General features: G+C 44.0%; 1 protein-coding gene across 1 annotated transcript in view; it reads right to left on the bottom strand.

The window, feature by feature from the left end:
• Positions 1-18,721, bottom strand: part of KCNJ5 (potassium inwardly rectifying channel subfamily J member 5) — a 241,303-nt gene that overhangs the window by 140,451 nt on the left and 82,131 nt on the right. The window contains exon 7 of the mRNA XM_037882266.2: positions 4,320-7,321. Coding sequence (XP_037738194.1) covers positions 6,975-7,321 — 347 coding nt within the window. The 3' untranslated portion in view covers positions 4,320-6,974. The remainder of the gene's footprint in view (positions 1-4,319; positions 7,322-18,721) is intronic.

Below are 18,721 nucleotides of genomic sequence, written 5' to 3'. Positions count from 1 at the left end.
AAACACTGCGATTATTGCTACCCTGGAAACATACCAACACACAAACAAAATTACATAACTGAATGCACTCAACCTAACACACACATATCCTGAATATCCCCCACAAACATGCTGTATTTACACTCCTTGCTCAAAAATAGCCACATATACTATTTACATGAGCCCTATGCACACACCAACACACATCAGTAGCTACACACACAAACACAAGGCATCCACAACCACATCCATACCAACATGGAAACCTATGCACCTAAATACCCTATATGGTACATATCAATTCCCATCCCAATACACAAATCTCCACAAACAAAGACTTACTCAATAGCCATTCACGCAAACAGCCCAAGCCCCCCACACACACAGCATGCACCAGCACAGGCCCACCATTCTAAACAAATTTAATTTCAGTGGTTTGTTTCCACTATGTGATCATTACAATAGTTTTGGATCAAACAAAGGCATTTTTACTGTGTGCCTTTGCTTCGTTTTTTAATCTGCCTGCATTTTTCTCGTTGTGGCAGGCTATTCAGGAAACACCTTGCTAATGCTGGGGAATTAATGAGCTGCGAGAGGAGATACAAAGAGAGAATTGCTTATTGTGAAGTCTTCCTTTTTCAGCTTGGTTTGGTTTGTGGAGGGGGTTTCTCTTGTTTTTCTCAAGCAAAGTCACTTTAAAATCCTGTGTCCATTGTTTTTCCCCAGTGCAGGATTTTTTTAAACCCTTCTATTTTTGTCTAATGCCTCTGCTGCTAAAATATACTTAGAAAGAAGTAGACCTGGCCGTTGCTCCCCTCCCACATCTGTTCCCCTTTCATAGACTCATAGATTGTATTGCCAGAAGAGATAGTAGCTCATCTAGTCTGTCCTCTGATATAACACAGGCTAGAGAACTTCATCCAGTTACCCCCGTATTGAGCCTAGTTACTTGTGTTTGACTAAAGCATATCACCTCGAAAGGCATCCAGTCTTGATTTGAAGACTTCAAGAGTTGGAGAATCCATCACTTCCTTTGGTAGTTTGGTCCAGTGGTTAATCGCACTGTTAAAATTTACACCTTATTTAACATAAGAATGGCCATATTGGGTCAGACCAAAGGTCCATCTAGCCCAGTATCTTGTCTTCCAACAGTGGCCAATGCCATGCGCTTCAGAGGGAATAAACAGACCAGGAAATCATCAAGTGATCCATCCCCTGTTGCCCATTCCCAGCTTCTGGCAAACAGAGGTTAGGGATACTTCAGAACATGGCATTACATCCCTGCCCATCCTAGCTAATAGCCATTGATGGACCTATCCTCCATGAACTTATCTAAATCTTTATTGAACCCTGTTATAAGCTTGGCCTTCACAAAACCCTGCTGTTAATTTAATTTGGTGACTCCTACTTCTTGAGTTATGAGAAGGAATAAATAACACTTCCTTATTTATGTTCTCCAAGCCAGTCATGATTTTATAGACATCTATAGTAATCTCTTTTCCAAGCTGAAAAGTCTCAATCTTAATAATCTCTTCTCATATGGAAGCCATTCCATACCTCTAATCATTTTTGTAGTACCTTTTCCAATTCCAATATATCTTTTTTGAGATGGGGAGACCAAGTCTGCATTCAAGATGTGGGCGTACCATGGATTTATATAGAGGCAATATGATGTTTTCTGCCTTATTATCTATCCCTTTCCTAATGATTTGCAACATTCTGTTAGCTTTTTTGACTGCTGCTGCACACGGAGCATGTTTTCAGAGAACTATCCACAATGACTCCAAGATCACTTTCTTGAGTGGTAACAGCTAATTTAGACCCCATCATATGTATAGCTGGGATTATGTTTTCTAATGTGCATTAGTTTGCATTTATCAACATTGAATTTCATCTGCCATTTTGTTGCCCAGTCACCCAGTTTTGTGAGATCCCTTTGTAACTCTTGTAATTTCTAATTTGAATTTGTCTAGCTGCAGCTTCCAGCCATTGGAAGAGCTGTCATTCATTTTTAGACCTAGATCTACCCCCTTGCTGTTATCTCTCATTTATTGTTATGAATTTATTTCCATCAGAAACACTGAATCATGAAGCTGAGATAAGGGAGAATGTTATTTATGCTCAAGTAATTAATATCCCATGATAAGCCTCCTGCATTGCCAGCCATATCTGCTACAATTCATGGGAGGGAGGATTGTTGCCAGAATGTATTAAGCAGCAGTTTGGCAGATGATGGAGAGGATACTTAATTAAGTTACAGAGAAACTAGACGAGCTTTCAATCTATTTATAAAAGTGGTAGCAGTCCCCATTTCAAGGCCAGTGAAAGGAAGACAAATACAGAGGACCCTGAGTCTGATCTCATGCATGATGACAAAATCAGGAGTAACTCCAGTACACTTAGACTGATGTAAGGTACAGGAGAATTGGCCACTGGTATTTTGTTATATAAATTCAAGGCTGAGTTCTGCTCTAGGTTATGCCAGGCCCAGCTAAATCTGGAGTGGCTCCAATGAAGCATAGTGAGTCACTCCAGATTCGTACTGGTGTAACAGAGCAGAACTTGACCCTTAAATATCAAAGGATGGGATAGCATTCGGAAGAGGATGGTTTCATTTGCACACCTTATTGAACGTGCCAAAATATACACAAAGCTGGTTTGAGGCCAACAAGAGGGTGTTGATAATATTTCTTCTACTGCAGTTAGGGCCTGATCTCACAATTCTTGCTCAAATTGGTATTATTATCAGCATTCATTGTTTGAATTACGGCAGCACTTAGAGGTCTCAAATGAGACCAGGACCCTGTTGTGCTAGGTGCTGTACAAACACATAGTGAGAGACAGTTTCCACCCCAAAGAGTTCAGTGTAAAGTCTCAGTGATGTCAATAGATCATATTCTGCTCTCTCTGCAAAGGCTGCAATTCTGGAATAACTCCTTTCAAGTCAATGGAATTACATTGACATAAGGGAGTGCTTCTCAGATACTACATTGACAAGGGCTACTTTAGTTCCTAGACAGATAGGTAGATGGGGTGTATGGGGTTAGATAGATAGATGTAGTTATTTCCTTTGTGTTCAAGTGTGAAAGTTTGGCCTGCTTTAGATAGGTCTATTATAAATCCGTTGTCTCGGTAGTTCTTATATATCTCATCAGCTATAACGGAACATATTAAAAGTACATGGAAAACCACAGAATGGTATTTTTTTCCAGTATGGGAAAAAATGAAGCTCTCTAATAGCAGAAATCACACTGATGAGGCTTGGGGGACCAATTCAGCAAGTGCTTAATTTGAAACCCATGAGTAGGCCCACGCAAATTAATCATCTAAGGACCTTGCTGAATAGCGGGGAAATTAAGGTGCTTGCGTCATCACACATGCCGAAAGGCCAATGCATTCTGAGGTAGAGTTATGCTATCGTTGGGCACAATGCTACATTTAACCAGCTTCAGGGCTTGTCTGCACTACTGATGCCATGGGGCAAGGCCATGGTGCCACAGGTATGCTGCTGTAGAGCCGTAGTGTAGACACTTCCTACAATGCCAAAAGGGATTTTCCCATCTCTGTAGGAATCCACCTCTCCAGGTAACAGTAGCTAGGCTGATGGAAATATTCTTCTGTTGCCCTAGCTTATTCTATACCAGGGGTTAGGCTTGCACAGCCATACCTTTGTTAATCTACATTTTAAGCGCAGACCAGGCCTTAGTGGTCGACGGTGTGGAGTGCTTTATTTTAGGAAGAATCCTAACAGCATACGGTGCACGATTTGCAGGTTTGACACTATTTTCAAAAGCAGTTTTCCAGGGCACTGAGCCCCAGGAATCCACAGGGTTCTCCCCTTTCGAGCTGCTGTATGGGAGGAGAATGAGGGGACCCCTGGACTTGATGAGGGACAAATGGGAGGTGAAGACCCCTCCTGCTGGACAATCAGTGGTGGACCATTGTACTGTCTGGGAAAAGCTCACTGAGCTCATGAGTTTGTCCAGGGAGAACCAAGCCAGGGCCCCAGAGAAACACAAGGTCTGGTAGGACCGCATGGAGCGTGCCCACTCCTATGGCACAGGGGTCTTGGTGTTGGTCCTCATCCCAGTGTGGAAGAATAAGCTCCACGTTGCCTGGACGGGCCCTTTATGAATTGGCCAGTTTATCTCAGGAGGGTATAGAACAGCAATCATCTTGAGCAGAGGCCTCAGGATCAAACCCCAGTGCAATCTTTGCAGCTCCCCATCCCTATAATCACACAGGAAGCTCCAGCTTCCCAGGACTTGAATGCTGAATAAACTGGGCAGGTCAGTTCATTATGCAGAGCTTAACTGCTCCTCTGGAAGGTCTGAAATTACCTCTGCCTTGCAAAGATCAGCTCTGGTTTCACTTTCCACTTATTCTCCCTGACATCAGGAGCGTACTTGAGCCATGGACTGAAGGCTCCTGGAAAACAATTTTCACAGATAATTATTTCTTAGATGTAGGCAGCTTTCCCCTGTCCCCTCCTGGATTTAGTCATTTTTCTGTCCTGCTTTGTGGAACTAGAGCCCAACCCTGCTCCCATAGTAGTCATGTCCAAGAACTCCCAGGGGCTTCAGGAGCCCTTTAGCTAGGGGACAGCTGATCTCCAAGACAAAGCATTCCCAATATACTGGGAGATGTAACTGGTAGGTCAATGGTGAGCCCACCAAGATGTTACTGAAGAGTCCTTCATGAACACCCTGGGATGGTATGGCTTGAGAGTGCCAGGACACTGGCCCTGATAGTCCTGTTAGGACTCTTTATATGAGGGAAATACCTCTTTATATCAGTGGAAATACCTGGATGTAGTTAAACTCATGAAGCCACCTAATGTGGACACACTGAACCTGTGATAAACAATTCAGCTTACTGGGGTAAATCACACTCATGTGAGCCCCATTCTGAACCAGTGCAGTGTGTCTACATTAAGGGTGACATCCTGACCCCCTTGACATCAACAGGGGTTTTGCCATTGACTTTGGTGGAGCCAGGATTTCAACTCATGACCCAGATCCTCAAAGGTGTTTAGGCTCCCAATTTCCATTGTAAGCCTTTGAGAATCAGGGCCCATGTGTTTACACTGGCTTAACTACATGCTGTACTTATGTGAAAGCAAATTTCCATTGACTAAAGAAACCGTAAGGAAAAACAGCACTGAAACATTTGTTTTAAAGAAAAGCAGAGAATTTTGCATACAGTGAAACAGAGTAACAAGGTCACCTTTGGCACCTCTCCACCCCTAACTGGAAACACTTGATGTTCAGCTTTCTGGTTATCACCCCAGAGATTATGTAAAACAGATTTGTGTATGTGTTTAATTTCTAAAGCCTCGTGAACACTGTTCTCTCTAAGTTGTGCGCGTGTACGCGCGAACACAGATCCTAAACCCCGCGCACACGGCAAAACACCGCGCACACAAAAATTTGCACAGAAGAAATTTTTTGCACACACGGCCTGTCAAAAATTTGCACAGAAGAAATTTTTTGCTCACACAGCCTGCCAAAAATTAGAGGGAACATTGCTCGTGAACCAAATTCAGAGCTGTTGTAAGTGGATGCAATCCCAATGATTTCAGTTACATCGAAGCTGCTTCTGCAAGAGCTGAATTTCACCTAGTGATTACATATAAACCCAGAATCAATGCCAGGGGGGCACAGAAATACAGATTAAGGTTATGTCTACATGGCCCAGCAGTTCAGACTACGGGGGTGTGAACTGCAGCATGCACTAGCATGTTGTAACTCCCCTGTGTGGACACTGCGGGTGCAAACTAAAAGGGACCTAGTTTGCCTTAATGTCGCCATCTTTAAACAGGACTAAGTTAATGGAAACAAGGTACCTGTTAGTCTGTGCCCACAGCACCTACACAGGGGAGTTACAGCATAGCATGAGAACGTATGCTACAATTCACACCCCCTTTGTCTAAACCATGGAGCTGTGTAGATAGCCCCGAGTCTCCTCCTCCCCACCCCAATTGCTCACAGAAGCAACATGTGGCCAGATTCTATTCTGTTACCATTGTGTAAATCTGGAATATCTCCACTGAAATTGATAAGCAAAAGGAATACATCTTAACCGGTAGCAGTAGTATGCTTTTATCCTCTAAATGGACCAGACTTTAGAGAAGGACCTGGAAGTCATTGCCATGGATCAAAAGTAGGGATTGAACCTGGGACACACAGGTCCAAAAACCATTATCATGGGCAAGATCTAAACAGCCCATGACGACAAGCCATACACTGAGCAGCATGGCTGTCCAAAACAATTACACCAGAGATGGCACTGTACCAGCTTGGGAAGAAAGCCTGACCAGTAGGATGCACGTGATAAAGAGGCCACAACACAAAGCCAGGGTGAGAAATGCCTGATTTATCTCAGAAGAGAGACCCGTCATCCCACTGTTAGATGTTTCAGCCTGTCGGAAATGAATCATGGTGAACACAGTTCAGGAGGAAAACTCTAAAACACCATGTGCAATCACTAGGAAGCTGGATACAGGAGGGAATTTTTCTTTCCTCTCTTTTAATTTAGCAGTAATAATGTCTACAGTGCATTGACTTGTAAATTAAGTGAAGGTACGAAACTACATTCTTCTTACTGAGATGGGAGATTGTTAGCTTGTTTTATGTTTTCTCTTTTTAAATATCCCCTGAAAGGGAAATAATTTTGACCAACCAAGGAGTCTCTTCTAGAGCAATCTGTAGGGGAACGTCAACAGTAATAACATCTCTTATCTAGCATGTCTTATCCATAGACCTCAAAATGCTTTGAAAATGTGGATAAAGTACCATTACCCTAGTTTTACAGATGGGAGAAACTGAGGCACAGGGCTATGGAGTGACTTGTCCAAGGTCACCCAAAGGTGGGTAGCAGAGCTGGGAATAGAACCCATATCTCTTGACTGCCAGGCTAGTACCCTAACCACTGGATCCCACTGTTTCCCCAGTAGGGGCACATGTATTGTCTATTGTCCAGTACAGATCCACGTGTTATACAGACATATCTGCCTTCACCTCTCCTGCTGTTCCATTGGCTCCATTCACCCCAGCCACCTCCCTTCCTTCATCTTCCACTTCCTGTTCCTCTTTTGCTGTCTCTGCTTCCCTGCCACTGCTCAGGAGGGTGGCGCTGGAGAGGTGGCGGAGGAGCCGGCCCTCTTGGAAAGATTTGGCTAGCTCCTTGGCACAGCAAGTGGGGGTGTTGGTTTCGTAGGTGCTGTGAAAGCTGTTGTAGTCGACTTCGTAAAAGTCTTTCTCGAGGGTGAGGACGGGCGTGAAACGGTGTCCCCATAGCACCTCCGTGTCCATGTAGGAGCTCCGGGCCTGGCAAGTCATCCCTGCGTCAGGAGAGGAGACAAAGACATATTAAATGCAAAGCTCTGTTGCGTGCCCATGCTATCCTGCTACTATTTACAAGTGCTTTGGTGGATTTCCATACCTGCTGGCTCTGGGACATGGAAAAGGTCTTCTCGTAACGAGCCTCAGAAGAGGCTGTAGCACAAAAAGCCGAGTATTCAAACACAGGGAACTGAACGGCCCCACTGCAGCTTCTGCAGACAGGTGGAATGTTTGCAGTCATGACCCTGGGACTTATGGGGGGGATGAGGTTTGATGGCACAATTAGTAGGCCAGAGTGGTTCTGGCATGGCCCCATACTAGATTCCCATCTCCCCTCACTGCTCTGATGATGCAGGTCAGTCTTGACCTTCTGGCTAGTCCGGTGCTGGGATCACACCATCTCTGCCAATACACCTCATCCCTGACCTGCCATGTCCCCCCTATTCCAGCCCTGAACTCCCCCCGGCTCTGCCAAAACACATCAGACCTGGCTTATATAGCACCTTGTTAATCTAACTTCGGTTCCCCCGACTGTTCTGTTGAAGCCCCCCAGGACAGACCTACACAGCCCGCTGCAATTCCAGTTCTCCCTGACCTAACTCAGCTCACCTGCAGCAAAAGCTGCTCTGCCATTCCACTATGGCACCTGCATGTGCTAGGCACTGAGGGCCCGGAGCTAACTATAGGAGCCTGAACCGAAGCCCACTTAAGGCAATGGGAGGATCTCCACTGAATGAGACTGAAATTTGTCCAGCTTGTTCTCAGCCCAAGGCCGAGTGCTTATTTTACATATTCGTATATTTTGGGGAAGTTTGAGGAAAATCCTTTCAAGGGCAAAAATTCAGTCTTGGAATAAATGAAATCACCTGCCTATTGCAAGGCTGAATTCTGTCCCAAATATTTGCCATTTGTTTGGTTTACATGGGTCACGCTTCTGGAATTCATTCCAGGGAGATGTGGAAAGTTCGACCTCCCGACACTCTCATTGGTGCGTGAGAGAGAGGCCGGCCTGGAACGAGATCAAAACATCTATTCAATTCAATTCCAAGCCGACGCTCCCCGATCTCATTCTCACAACCCAAACGACATTACCATAAGACGAAGGCTGTGGTGGGGGGAAATGTTAGTGCTGGGGCATTTATGGTTCAGGGAGAAATATACCATATGTCCTCTAACACCTGGGCACAACAGGAGACAAACAAGTTGGGTTAGGAAATGTCCCCATCCTGTCGAGCTCAGGTGTGGGAAGACATAAGGTACCTCTTCTCCCACAGCTGAGAACAGCCTATCATTCCTATCCTTCTCTCCTCTCACAGCCTCAAGGGTCCTTCTCCTTTGGAGGTGCCTGTGGAATTCACATTAACATGACTGAGCTGTGCCTGTCCATCAGGACCCCCTCCGTTCTGTTTTATTTGTGGGTATTCCCTGCTGGTTTTCTTTTCCTTCATCCATGGATTGGTTTCAGCCCCTGGGCTGGAATGCAGCCAGAGAGGAGCACGGTCACTGGGTAGAATATACACTAAGTCCCTGTGCTGAAGGATGGAATTGACTGCAAATGAGGGAGCTAGAGAGGTACCCACAACCACAGGGGTTAGCCGTGAGGGAGAAAGATTTGTAGCTCCAGACAGATAATATAGGCAGAGGGAGACTCAACTTGCTCCACTAACACAGGCATTTCCAGGGGACCTTCTCAGGGGATGCCCCATACCCTAGTCTACCATAGTGGACGAAGCACCACCATGGCAGTAGTGATGTGGGTTCCTCCTACCATGCGGGCTTAGACCTTTATAATGGGACAACCTCTCCCCCACCCCTCACAGTAGCCGTAGTGCTTGGTAACTTCCATTTGGGCCTCTCAAGGGCTGTGCAAACATTAGCTATTTCCTTTCCCTCCCAAGTAGCATTACGATCTGTGGAAACTGAGGCATGGAGAAGTGAAGTGAATTTGCCACAAGCAAGTCAATGGCAGAGCCAGGAAATGAAACTACGTTCCCTGGTTTCCAGATCTATACTTCAAAGACCATATGGCAACCACGGGGTCAGTCATGGGCCTATACAACCGAAATTCTGACTGCAACAGGGCCTGCCTTTTCTGTATAAACTCTTAGGGTCCAATTCATTGCTGGTGTAATTCCACTGAATTCAGTCAGGTTAAAGCTTAGTTACATCAGGGACAAATTTGGCCAGTTTAAAAAAAAAAAAAGAGAGAGAGTGATCTTAAACTGTCTCTGTGGCTGGCAATACCCAGCAGCGGGAAAACCTTAGCGGATCAGTGCAGAGGCTGGTTTCAGAGGTGCACCCTGATCTGCACAGTGGATACAGTTATGACAATGATGCCTTCATTTTCTGCACACTGCACCTTTACATTTGAAATGTATCATAGGAACTTATGTGGTCCTAACTACCATATTATCTGAGCACCTCACAATCTCTAATGTATTTATCTTCACAGCCCTCCTTGGAGGGAAGGAGGTGCAGTGTTACTATCATATAAGTGGGAAACTGCGGCACAGAGAGGCTAACTGACTTGCCCGAGGCCACAGAGGAAATCTGTGGTGGAGCCAAGAACTGAACCTGGGTCTCCTGAGCTAGTACTAGCCACTGGAATAGCCTTCCTTTGTAGTAATGGTGCCTGCCTGCGCATTTTGTTCTCACAGCTGCTGTAACCTTTTAGAGAGCATGCACACACCTCCACCCTCTCTCCTGGAGAGTCACACACACAGCTCTTGCCTGGAGACTTTACTTTTGTTCTTTCTTGTTGCTTTCCTTAACCTAAAACAAAAGGCATTAAGGCCAGTAGGTATATGGCTGCTCTTTGTGCTTGGGGGAAGAAATGTAACACTTTGGGCTGCAAAACAGGGCTAGAAATTTCTCACACAGTTCTTTTCAAGGAGATTTCCAGAATTACTTGCTTCCAGGCAGGAACAACAAGTACAGTGTTAGTCACAGTGTTCTGGCACTTCTGCTTCCTGAACTGCCAGGAACCAGGAAGTGCAGAGGCTGCTGTGAAAAATAAAATAAGGAAGGAGGAAAGTTATCCCAACTGTTCTGAGCTTTGAGGAGAGGGTCTGTTTGAGATCTGGGCAACCATTCAGGAACGGGGATACAAAACAGTCTGCAGACCTCTAGTAACAAGCTTCTTATGGGCAGGCCAACGAGTGCCCAGACATAGATGCTACGGCACTGCACCATCAGGATAGACAGTGCTTGACATTCATTCCCTTATGCCAGGTTGGCATACAAGAGCAGAAGATTTATGTAGCTCTCAGGTCCTGTCATGCTGCTGAGTACCCACCTGCTTTTCTCCAAGAGATGTGGGTCACTCCCCCGTCCCCACCCACCACCAGATAACATTAGCTTCTACCTACTCTCCTTATCCCTTAGTGAGAGGTTTTGTTGCAAGCCATTTTAAAACCTGGTGGGACATATTTGGGATGCAGGACTGGCTCAAAGATGCCTTTTACATATCTAGCGTCTCATGCTGGATTTTGATTTCAGTGGGAGTTAGGTACCTCAATACCCTTGACAATCTGGGCCTTAGAGGGCTGAAATTTGATCTAAAATGAGCAATGCTCCTCCTTGGACATAACCTGAATCCGCTAAGGTACCTAAATACTGCTGCTGAGCTGCTTAGTGCTCCAAATGCCCAGAAATGGTAGTGGGAGAAAGGGGCATTTTTTTCCCCTCGCAGAATTAGGCCCTATCAGTGCATAAGCCATCTCCCAGCCTGGCTTTCCCACTGCTGAGTAGATGCCAAGTATTCTATAATAAAATCTCAGCGCTCTTTGAATCATAGAAATGTAGGGCTTAAAGGACCTCAAGAGGTCATCTAGTCCAGCCCCCTGTGCTGAGCTCGGACAAAGTAAGCCTAGACCGTCCCTGGTAGGTGTTTGTCCAACCTGTTCTTAAAGTCTTCCAATGATGGGGATGCCATAGCCTTCCTTGGAAGCCTATTCCAGACCTTAGCTACCCTTATAGTTAGAAGGATTTTGCTAATATCTAACTTAAATCACGTGTGCTGCAGATGAAGCCCATTGCTTCTTGTCCTACCTTCAAAGGACATAGGGAGGACAACGCTCAACTTCTTCTCCATAGCAGCCCTCACTGTATTTAAAGACTGTTCTCAGGTCCCCCACAACGTTCTTCTCTCAAGGCAAATCATGCTCAGTTTTTTTAACCTTTCCTCATAAGTCAGGTTTTATAAACCTTTGATCATTTTTGTTGCTCTCCCACGGACTCTCTCCAATTTGTCCACACCTTTCCTGAAGCATGGTGCCCAGAATTGGACACAGTGTCCCAGCTGAGGCCTCACCAATGCTGAGGAAAGCGGGACAATTACCTCCCATGTCTTACATACAACGCTATGTTAATAGATCCCAGAATATTAGCCTTTTTTGCAACTGCATCACATTGTTGACTCATATTCAATTTGTGACCCACCATAACCCCCAGATCCTTTTCAGCAGTACAACCACCTAGCCAGTTATTCCCCATTTTGTAGTTGTGCATTTGATTTTTCCTTCCTAAGTGAAGTACTGTGCACTTGTCTTTACTGAATTTTATCTTGTTGAATTCAGACCAATTCTCCAATTTGTCAAGATTGTTTTAAATTCTAATCCTGTCCTCCAAAGTGCTTGTAACCCCTCCCAGCTTGGTGTCATCTACAGATTTTATAAGCATACTCTCCATTCCATTATCCAAGACATTAATGAAAATATTGAATAGTACCAGACCCAGGACTGACCTCTGTGAGACACCCCTTGATACGTCTTCCTAGTTTGACCATTGATAACTACTCTTTGAGTATGATCTTTTAACCAGTTGTGCACCCACCTTTCATCTAGACTACATTTCCCTAGTTTGCTTATGATCAGATCAGAAGGGAGTTCCCCTCTTACCACCAGAGAGAGTCAGCCTCAGACATATAAAAGGAACTCCTGCCTTGCAATCAAGGTCTTGGAATAGCTCCTTTACTTGGGGGAATACCTTACCCTGAGCCTGAGCTCCACAGAAACAATCACATTTATGTCCTGCTGTAAGTATTCAATTAAGACAGGAACAATGAAAACCTGTCATTGTCCAAGGACTGCATACGGCCGGCTTCCTGCAATAGCTGCTTTTTGTAACCCCCGGGGTGCACAGAGCCAGCACAATAAAACAACTTGCAATCACTCCATAATCTCATTCAGATATTCTTTTTTTTTTATTTGCACATGTGCATCGGAATTTAATTGCATGGGGACCGACTGCCTGCCAACCTCTACACTGCACAGCAAACAACAGCATTGTCCCGACTGCAAGTTCCCTTAAGTGCTGCTCTCCAGCCCGGCTAATTAATGGCCCTAGCTAATTATTGCCTCCAGCTGAAAGAAGATGACAGTGGAGGTGCTGAAAACAATAAGCCTTATTTTCATTAACAGAACGGGGTGCAGCTGCTTTCCGCTCTCACACAATGTGTCCTCGTCCCTGTGCGTGCCGAACGTTCAGAATCCGCAATAGGATTCTGAATGTTCAGCACTCTGCAATAGGCAGCGTAGCTCGCTGGACCAGTCTCTTTCCAATTCTGCAGTGGTTAATAGTAGAAATCAGCAGGCTTTATCTGTAATAAAAGACCTAAACCTTCACTGGCATGATTACCCACAATGCACTGTGTTCACCTAAGACAAGGACCACAGCCGTTTTGCCATTGTTGTGCATCACCTCTAAAGTGTCACTGCTTTCTAAGTAGATACGCCATAGCCCCCAGTACAGTTGCTTGAAGCATTTGCTCTTGGGAGATTTCAAAAGGCCTTTTGAGCATGCAGAGGAATTGTGGGAGGTGTCAAACTTCCAGAATTCCTCGGGGGAAAATCCCAGAAGGCCATTGGTGCTGACATAGTTTCTTAGCCCTTTTCTCAAAATGGAGGGTAATTATGAACTTTTGGATTTAAGAAGTTTCTTGTAAAGCTTTGAGAAAGTAATTTTTTTGCCCTTTTTTATTTTTATTTTGAGCATTTTGTGACCCAGAAATTTCATTTCAATGAGAAAACTTTAATGAAAAAAAAAAGCTTTGATCAAATGCATGAAAGATTCAAAATGCGGGAAAATCCATTTTCATCTGGAATAAGTTTCAGAAAAAAATACTTTCTAATTTTATTTATTTTTCTGGAACATATGACCATAGTTTCCATGGAAATGGTTGACAAATGGTCCTATTTTAAAATGAAAGAAAAGTATGCTTAATTTTTAACTGGAAAGTCAGTCGATTTTAGAAAATTTGAAATGAAATGGAAAAACCTCAACTTTCAGATTTTTCACATGTAAGCTTTGGATCTTTTGCCTCTCTGCAGTCACCAGCTTGAGTTTCAGTGCAAATAAAATTGAACCTAAGTTGAAACCTGAATAAATTTTGCATAAAACTGGGCCCAGATGCATCACCTTTACAAAGAGGCTGTGCTCTGTCTCAGGCTCATAGCAAAGCTAGAAGACAGAAGAGTATTCCTCAGTTTCAAGTTTTGTAATAAAACTTTCACAGAGGTTTAAATTTTTAAGTGCACTGTACTGCAATTCAATCCTCAGAGGTGAAGTTTTAGTCTATTGGGCTGGAGTCTGACTTCAGAGTATTAATGCCAGGGGTCGAGAATGTTCCTACTTGGGGCAGCCATACATGCTTTGTTTTATAAACTGCTGGATTTCTGGTTTCCAATAAATGAATGAAGACAGGTTTCTTTCATTACATTCAAAAGCAGGGAAAGTCACAGAGAAGCAATTGGTGTGTAAAATAGGTGTCAGGGAACTGTACCAAGAAGACACTTTCTTGACATCAAAATCAGTCAGAGTCAAGCTGATCACACTATTTCAAAGATGGGAGAATGTTAATATGCAGAGAAGAAAGGGAATCTTCATGTCCCCCTCAGAAAGAAGTCTGTTTTTTCCCACTAGGTACTCGATGGGAGCTGCAGACTTCAGAACCTTTCACTGATTGCAATGCCACTGATTATGCAGCTAAAATAGAAGCCTCTGGCTCTGTTACATTGCTAAGAAAAGAAAAATTCTTCAGGAGATTGCGCATGAGTGACAGGCTTTTATATAATTATTAGGTCACAGTTCAAATCTAGCCCCATTCAGCAACAGCCTATGTTGCTACTATCTCATGGGCATTAGGTTGGCTACGGATTAGTTGATGGTCTTAGTCTAGCTGTTGGAGGACACAGATGCCTGTATCAAACATACCATTGCAGCTAGCAACCTTGTTGGCAATTTCATTGCAGAGGACAAATATTGAATGGATCATGGAGAATTAACTAGCAGTACCCTAGATTAAGAAGTTTAATTTGAAGCACATCAGCAGGATGATGGTAGGGAAAACTTTCACTACTGCCACCTGGCTAGACCTGTTCAGTGGATATAAACATCCAGCCTCTAGGGCTGTCAAACCAACATTTTTCACCAGCATAAAATTAACTTTTTTTATTTAAATGCCATAGAGCTGAGTGTGACGTTCCCCTCTGGTGTTATCTGGACCGGTGATCTGCTAGGTCACTCGAATCCTTGACTCTGGGAGCCAGCCTTACCCTGCTCTGCTGTGAGAACCCCCACTTCTGGGCTGTTCATGCACGGCCTCTGGCATGTAGGCTGCTCCTTGGAGTGTGCAACTGAATGACACTAGCTAATATCTCCGGTCCTAGATAGGAACCTCCGTCTTGCAGTGTCCAGTTATGCCTGTTGGAAGCTGCAAGCTTATATAAATTCGTCAATTTAACAAAGAAATTGATATGTACCAAGCTTGTTATGCCAAGGGGAGCCTCTGACACACTTCAAACCAAACATATTGTTTCAGATAGAATAAACAAACAAATTTATTAATTATAAAGATAGATTTTAAGTGATTATAAGTCAAAGCATAACAAGTCAGGTTTGGTCAAATGAAATAAAAGCAAAACACATTCTAAGATGATCTTAACACTTTCAATGCCCTTACAAACTTAGATTCTTCTCACCACAGGCTGGCTGGTTGCTCTTCAGCCAGGCTCTCCCCTTTGATCAGCGCTTCAGTCGCTTGCTGTGGTGTCTCTAGATGTAGGTGGAAGAGAGAGGAAGAGCAAGGCAAACATCTCTTTCTTTTATCGTGGTCTTTCTTCCCTCTTGGCTTTGCCCCCCTCCCTTCAGAGTCAACTGCGCATTACCTCATTGCAGTTCCAAACTGACCAAAGGAAGTGGGGGTGACTCCCTCAATAGTCCAGCAGATTCTTTTGTTGCTGCCTAGGCCAGCGTCCTTTGTTTCCGTGAGGCTGGGCTGGGTTTGTCCCATACATGTCCTGATGAGGTGTGAATTGCGTCTCAGCTCTTGGAGAGTTTTTGCCTGGGCTTATTTTAAGCCATGAGGACACATTTTCAGCCTCATAACTACATACCTGAAATTATAACCTATAACTTACTATAACATTACTGTAACAACAATGCTCAGTGCATCACGAGCCTTCCAAAGACACCCGACATGAAAAATTTTGCATTGGATACCACACAATCATTTTACAAGGATGCAACTGGGGGTGCTGGGTGTTCCCCCCGAGGTACAGAGCATCACACTGAGCTCTAAGATGTTATCTGCTGTCACATGGATGCTAATTCTACGCTTGCGATACTAGATGGGCTCTTTTTACAATGAAGACCCAGGCATTACTGGTAAATCCCGCTCCCCCAACGCACACATACTGAATGAATTTCCCAGCTATGTCCATTCCTCTCTTTTTCCTGAACAGCGAATTAATGACAAAGTCTTTTTCCACATATGCAGAGTGAAACTCACCCCTGATCAGAGGGCTAGCGCAAGGCCAATGTGCCACTTAAGTCCTCAGAGGTGAATTTCACCTACAAAGCATGGAGAAAGAAGATGGTGTTGAAATGGACACTGATGACTAGCTAGGTTGGCAGGGAATAGTTATCAATATTTAAAATCCTATTATTCTAATTAAGCAATACACGTCCTTAAATTAGCATCAAAGATGCTGAAGTATCGCTCAAATGGTTGTGGAAAGTGCTGGGCCATTTACACTAATTAGTCCAAGGAACACCCTGGCCTATGACAAAACCAATATTGTTCCTCTGACTTCAAAAGGAATATTAGAAGGTGGGAGCATGGTCCCCCAATTATTTCTGCGCATCTTCAGAGGAGGAGGACACGTCCATACTTGATTCGCTTTGATTTTCATGCCAGAGGGGAAGACTGAAATTTTAATTTTTCTGAATGTTCTCCAGGCGTGGGAATGCTCCTGGGTGTTGGAAAGTCAAAAGAGGTAACGGTCTAATGTAGGCAACGAAATGGAATATGCAAAAAAGTTTAAAGAGATAGCAAACTTGGCAAACTAAACAGGTTATAAAGAAAGAGAGAGAGAGAGAGAGAGACCACATTCACTTCTTTATATTATGACTCCACTTTATTTAATTGCTCTACTATGTCATTTAATCTATAATTTCTTGCCTTGTTATGTTTCAGGAAGCGGTTGCACAAGGTTGACATATCTCCTCTAAGATCAGACCCTTGGATTTGTCAGAAGAACAAATGAACTGAAATTTCAATGGCACTGACATGTGTTGCTCTGTGAGAGAGCGAGGATGGGCCAGGGGTTAGGTGAGAGACCTGGGTTTAATCCCCTGCTCTGTCACAGATGTCACTTCCATGACCCTGTAAATCACATAGGCCCAGATTGTCAACATTTATTTAGGTAGCTTACTCCCATTGAAATCAATGGAAGTTAGGTGCCTAAATATCTTTGCGGATCTGGGCCTTAGGCTCTCAGTTCCCCATCTGTAAAAGGGGGTTCATGATACTATCCTACCTCCTAGTGGTATTGGATGTATTTTAAAGATGGGGAGAGTTCAGATACTATGGTAAAGGGAGCCCTATAAGCACCGTTAGGCATGTTAGTGATGATGATGATGTAGTAGTCAGGCCTGTATATTTGCCTGAGATAGAATTTTGGGTCTTGTTTGCCCATTTAACTTTTAATATTTTTATATTCTTATTAATAGGTGTGAACAAAGAACAAAGACACTGTGTGTTGCTTCTGCCCAGCCAGATGGGTTTGTTAGTATGAGAAAAGATAAGAGATAGAACTCAAGTGTTGCTGATTTTGGTGGGAGTTTAATATATGACTGCCTTGACTCCTATCTTGAGCCAAGGTCAGGAGGGGCAAGGGGATGCGGGGGGGAAGGTATAAGAAACACTAAAAGCCAAAGAAAGGCCTGTCCCTGACTTAAGCACAACCTCACTTCTTACCCCTCCCATGGGATACAAAAGAGGTGGTACCGAAGCCCCCTGACTCACGACCTTCCAAAACGGAACATGACAATAAATTGTAAGGGGTGGGACCCAGGGTGGGCACGACGGGTATAATTATGCCTGCTAAGGAGGTGGGAACTGGAACACTGGGAAAAAAGGCTCTGGGGCGCTAGGGATATGCTTGCTTGAAACTAACTTGAATAAACATCGCATTGCCTGCACTTAGGACTTCCAGTCTTCTGCTTTCTGTCTGTGTTACAAGGACCAGGGGAAGGGTGTAGGGAAAGCCCTTAACAAGCACCTTAAATAGTTCAGCAAGACCACTTTTTTCAGGGCAAGTCAGTGGTAATCTGGTTCACTACTTCATTCCCACACCTTGAAGCCAGGGATATCAAAGACATTTACAAATATGAATCAGTTTACATCACAATACCCCCTTTGTGAGAGGAACGTACTATAATGCCCTTTTTACTGATGCACATTTTTAAGAAAGAAAATGAGCCTATGGATAAGCAAAACCAACCAACCAACAAGCTAGCGCTAATTTTACTGTGTTTTGCATGCAAAGTTTGATTAATTTCAGGACATCAGACTGAAATACAAATCCCTCAGATTTAAGCTTCATTGTGATTATTTCACGCCTTTCTACCTTGGCAGGAGGGGAATATTATTCTATCCTTTTAAAAAATGGATGAACTGGGGTGTAGAAAGGGTGTGATTTGCTCAAGGTCACACAGTGACAACATGAGGAATAGAACCCAGGAGTCCTGACTCACAGCCAGTTGCTCTATTAGACCACCTTCCTTCCAACGATGTCTAAGTATAGTTCTGTCCTTTTGAAACTGTGTGCTAATACTGTACTGGGTCACTGGATTAACAAGTCAGCTCTATTATCTCGAATGTCTATTTAATATAAGTGGGGGGGATGGGGGAGTCAAAGAAAACCAGTGAACATCAGTGGTGAAATAAGATGACTTGATGCCTCCTGAATGCCCAGTGATCACCTAGCATCCCATTAAGGCAACAGTACTGGTAGGCAAAGGGGCATGGATCAGCGTTCATGTTGCATTCCCCATCAATACCTGGACTGCGGAAGCTAATGATCCAACCAGCGGACCAAATTTGGAGATGAATCCTC

Source organism: Chelonia mydas, chromosome 22, assembly GCF_015237465.2.
Source record: "Chelonia mydas isolate rCheMyd1 chromosome 22, rCheMyd1.pri.v2, whole genome shotgun sequence".
Taxonomy (NCBI): domain Eukaryota; kingdom Metazoa; phylum Chordata; order Testudines; family Cheloniidae; genus Chelonia; species Chelonia mydas.
This window is presented reverse-complemented; position numbering and strand designations above follow the sequence as displayed.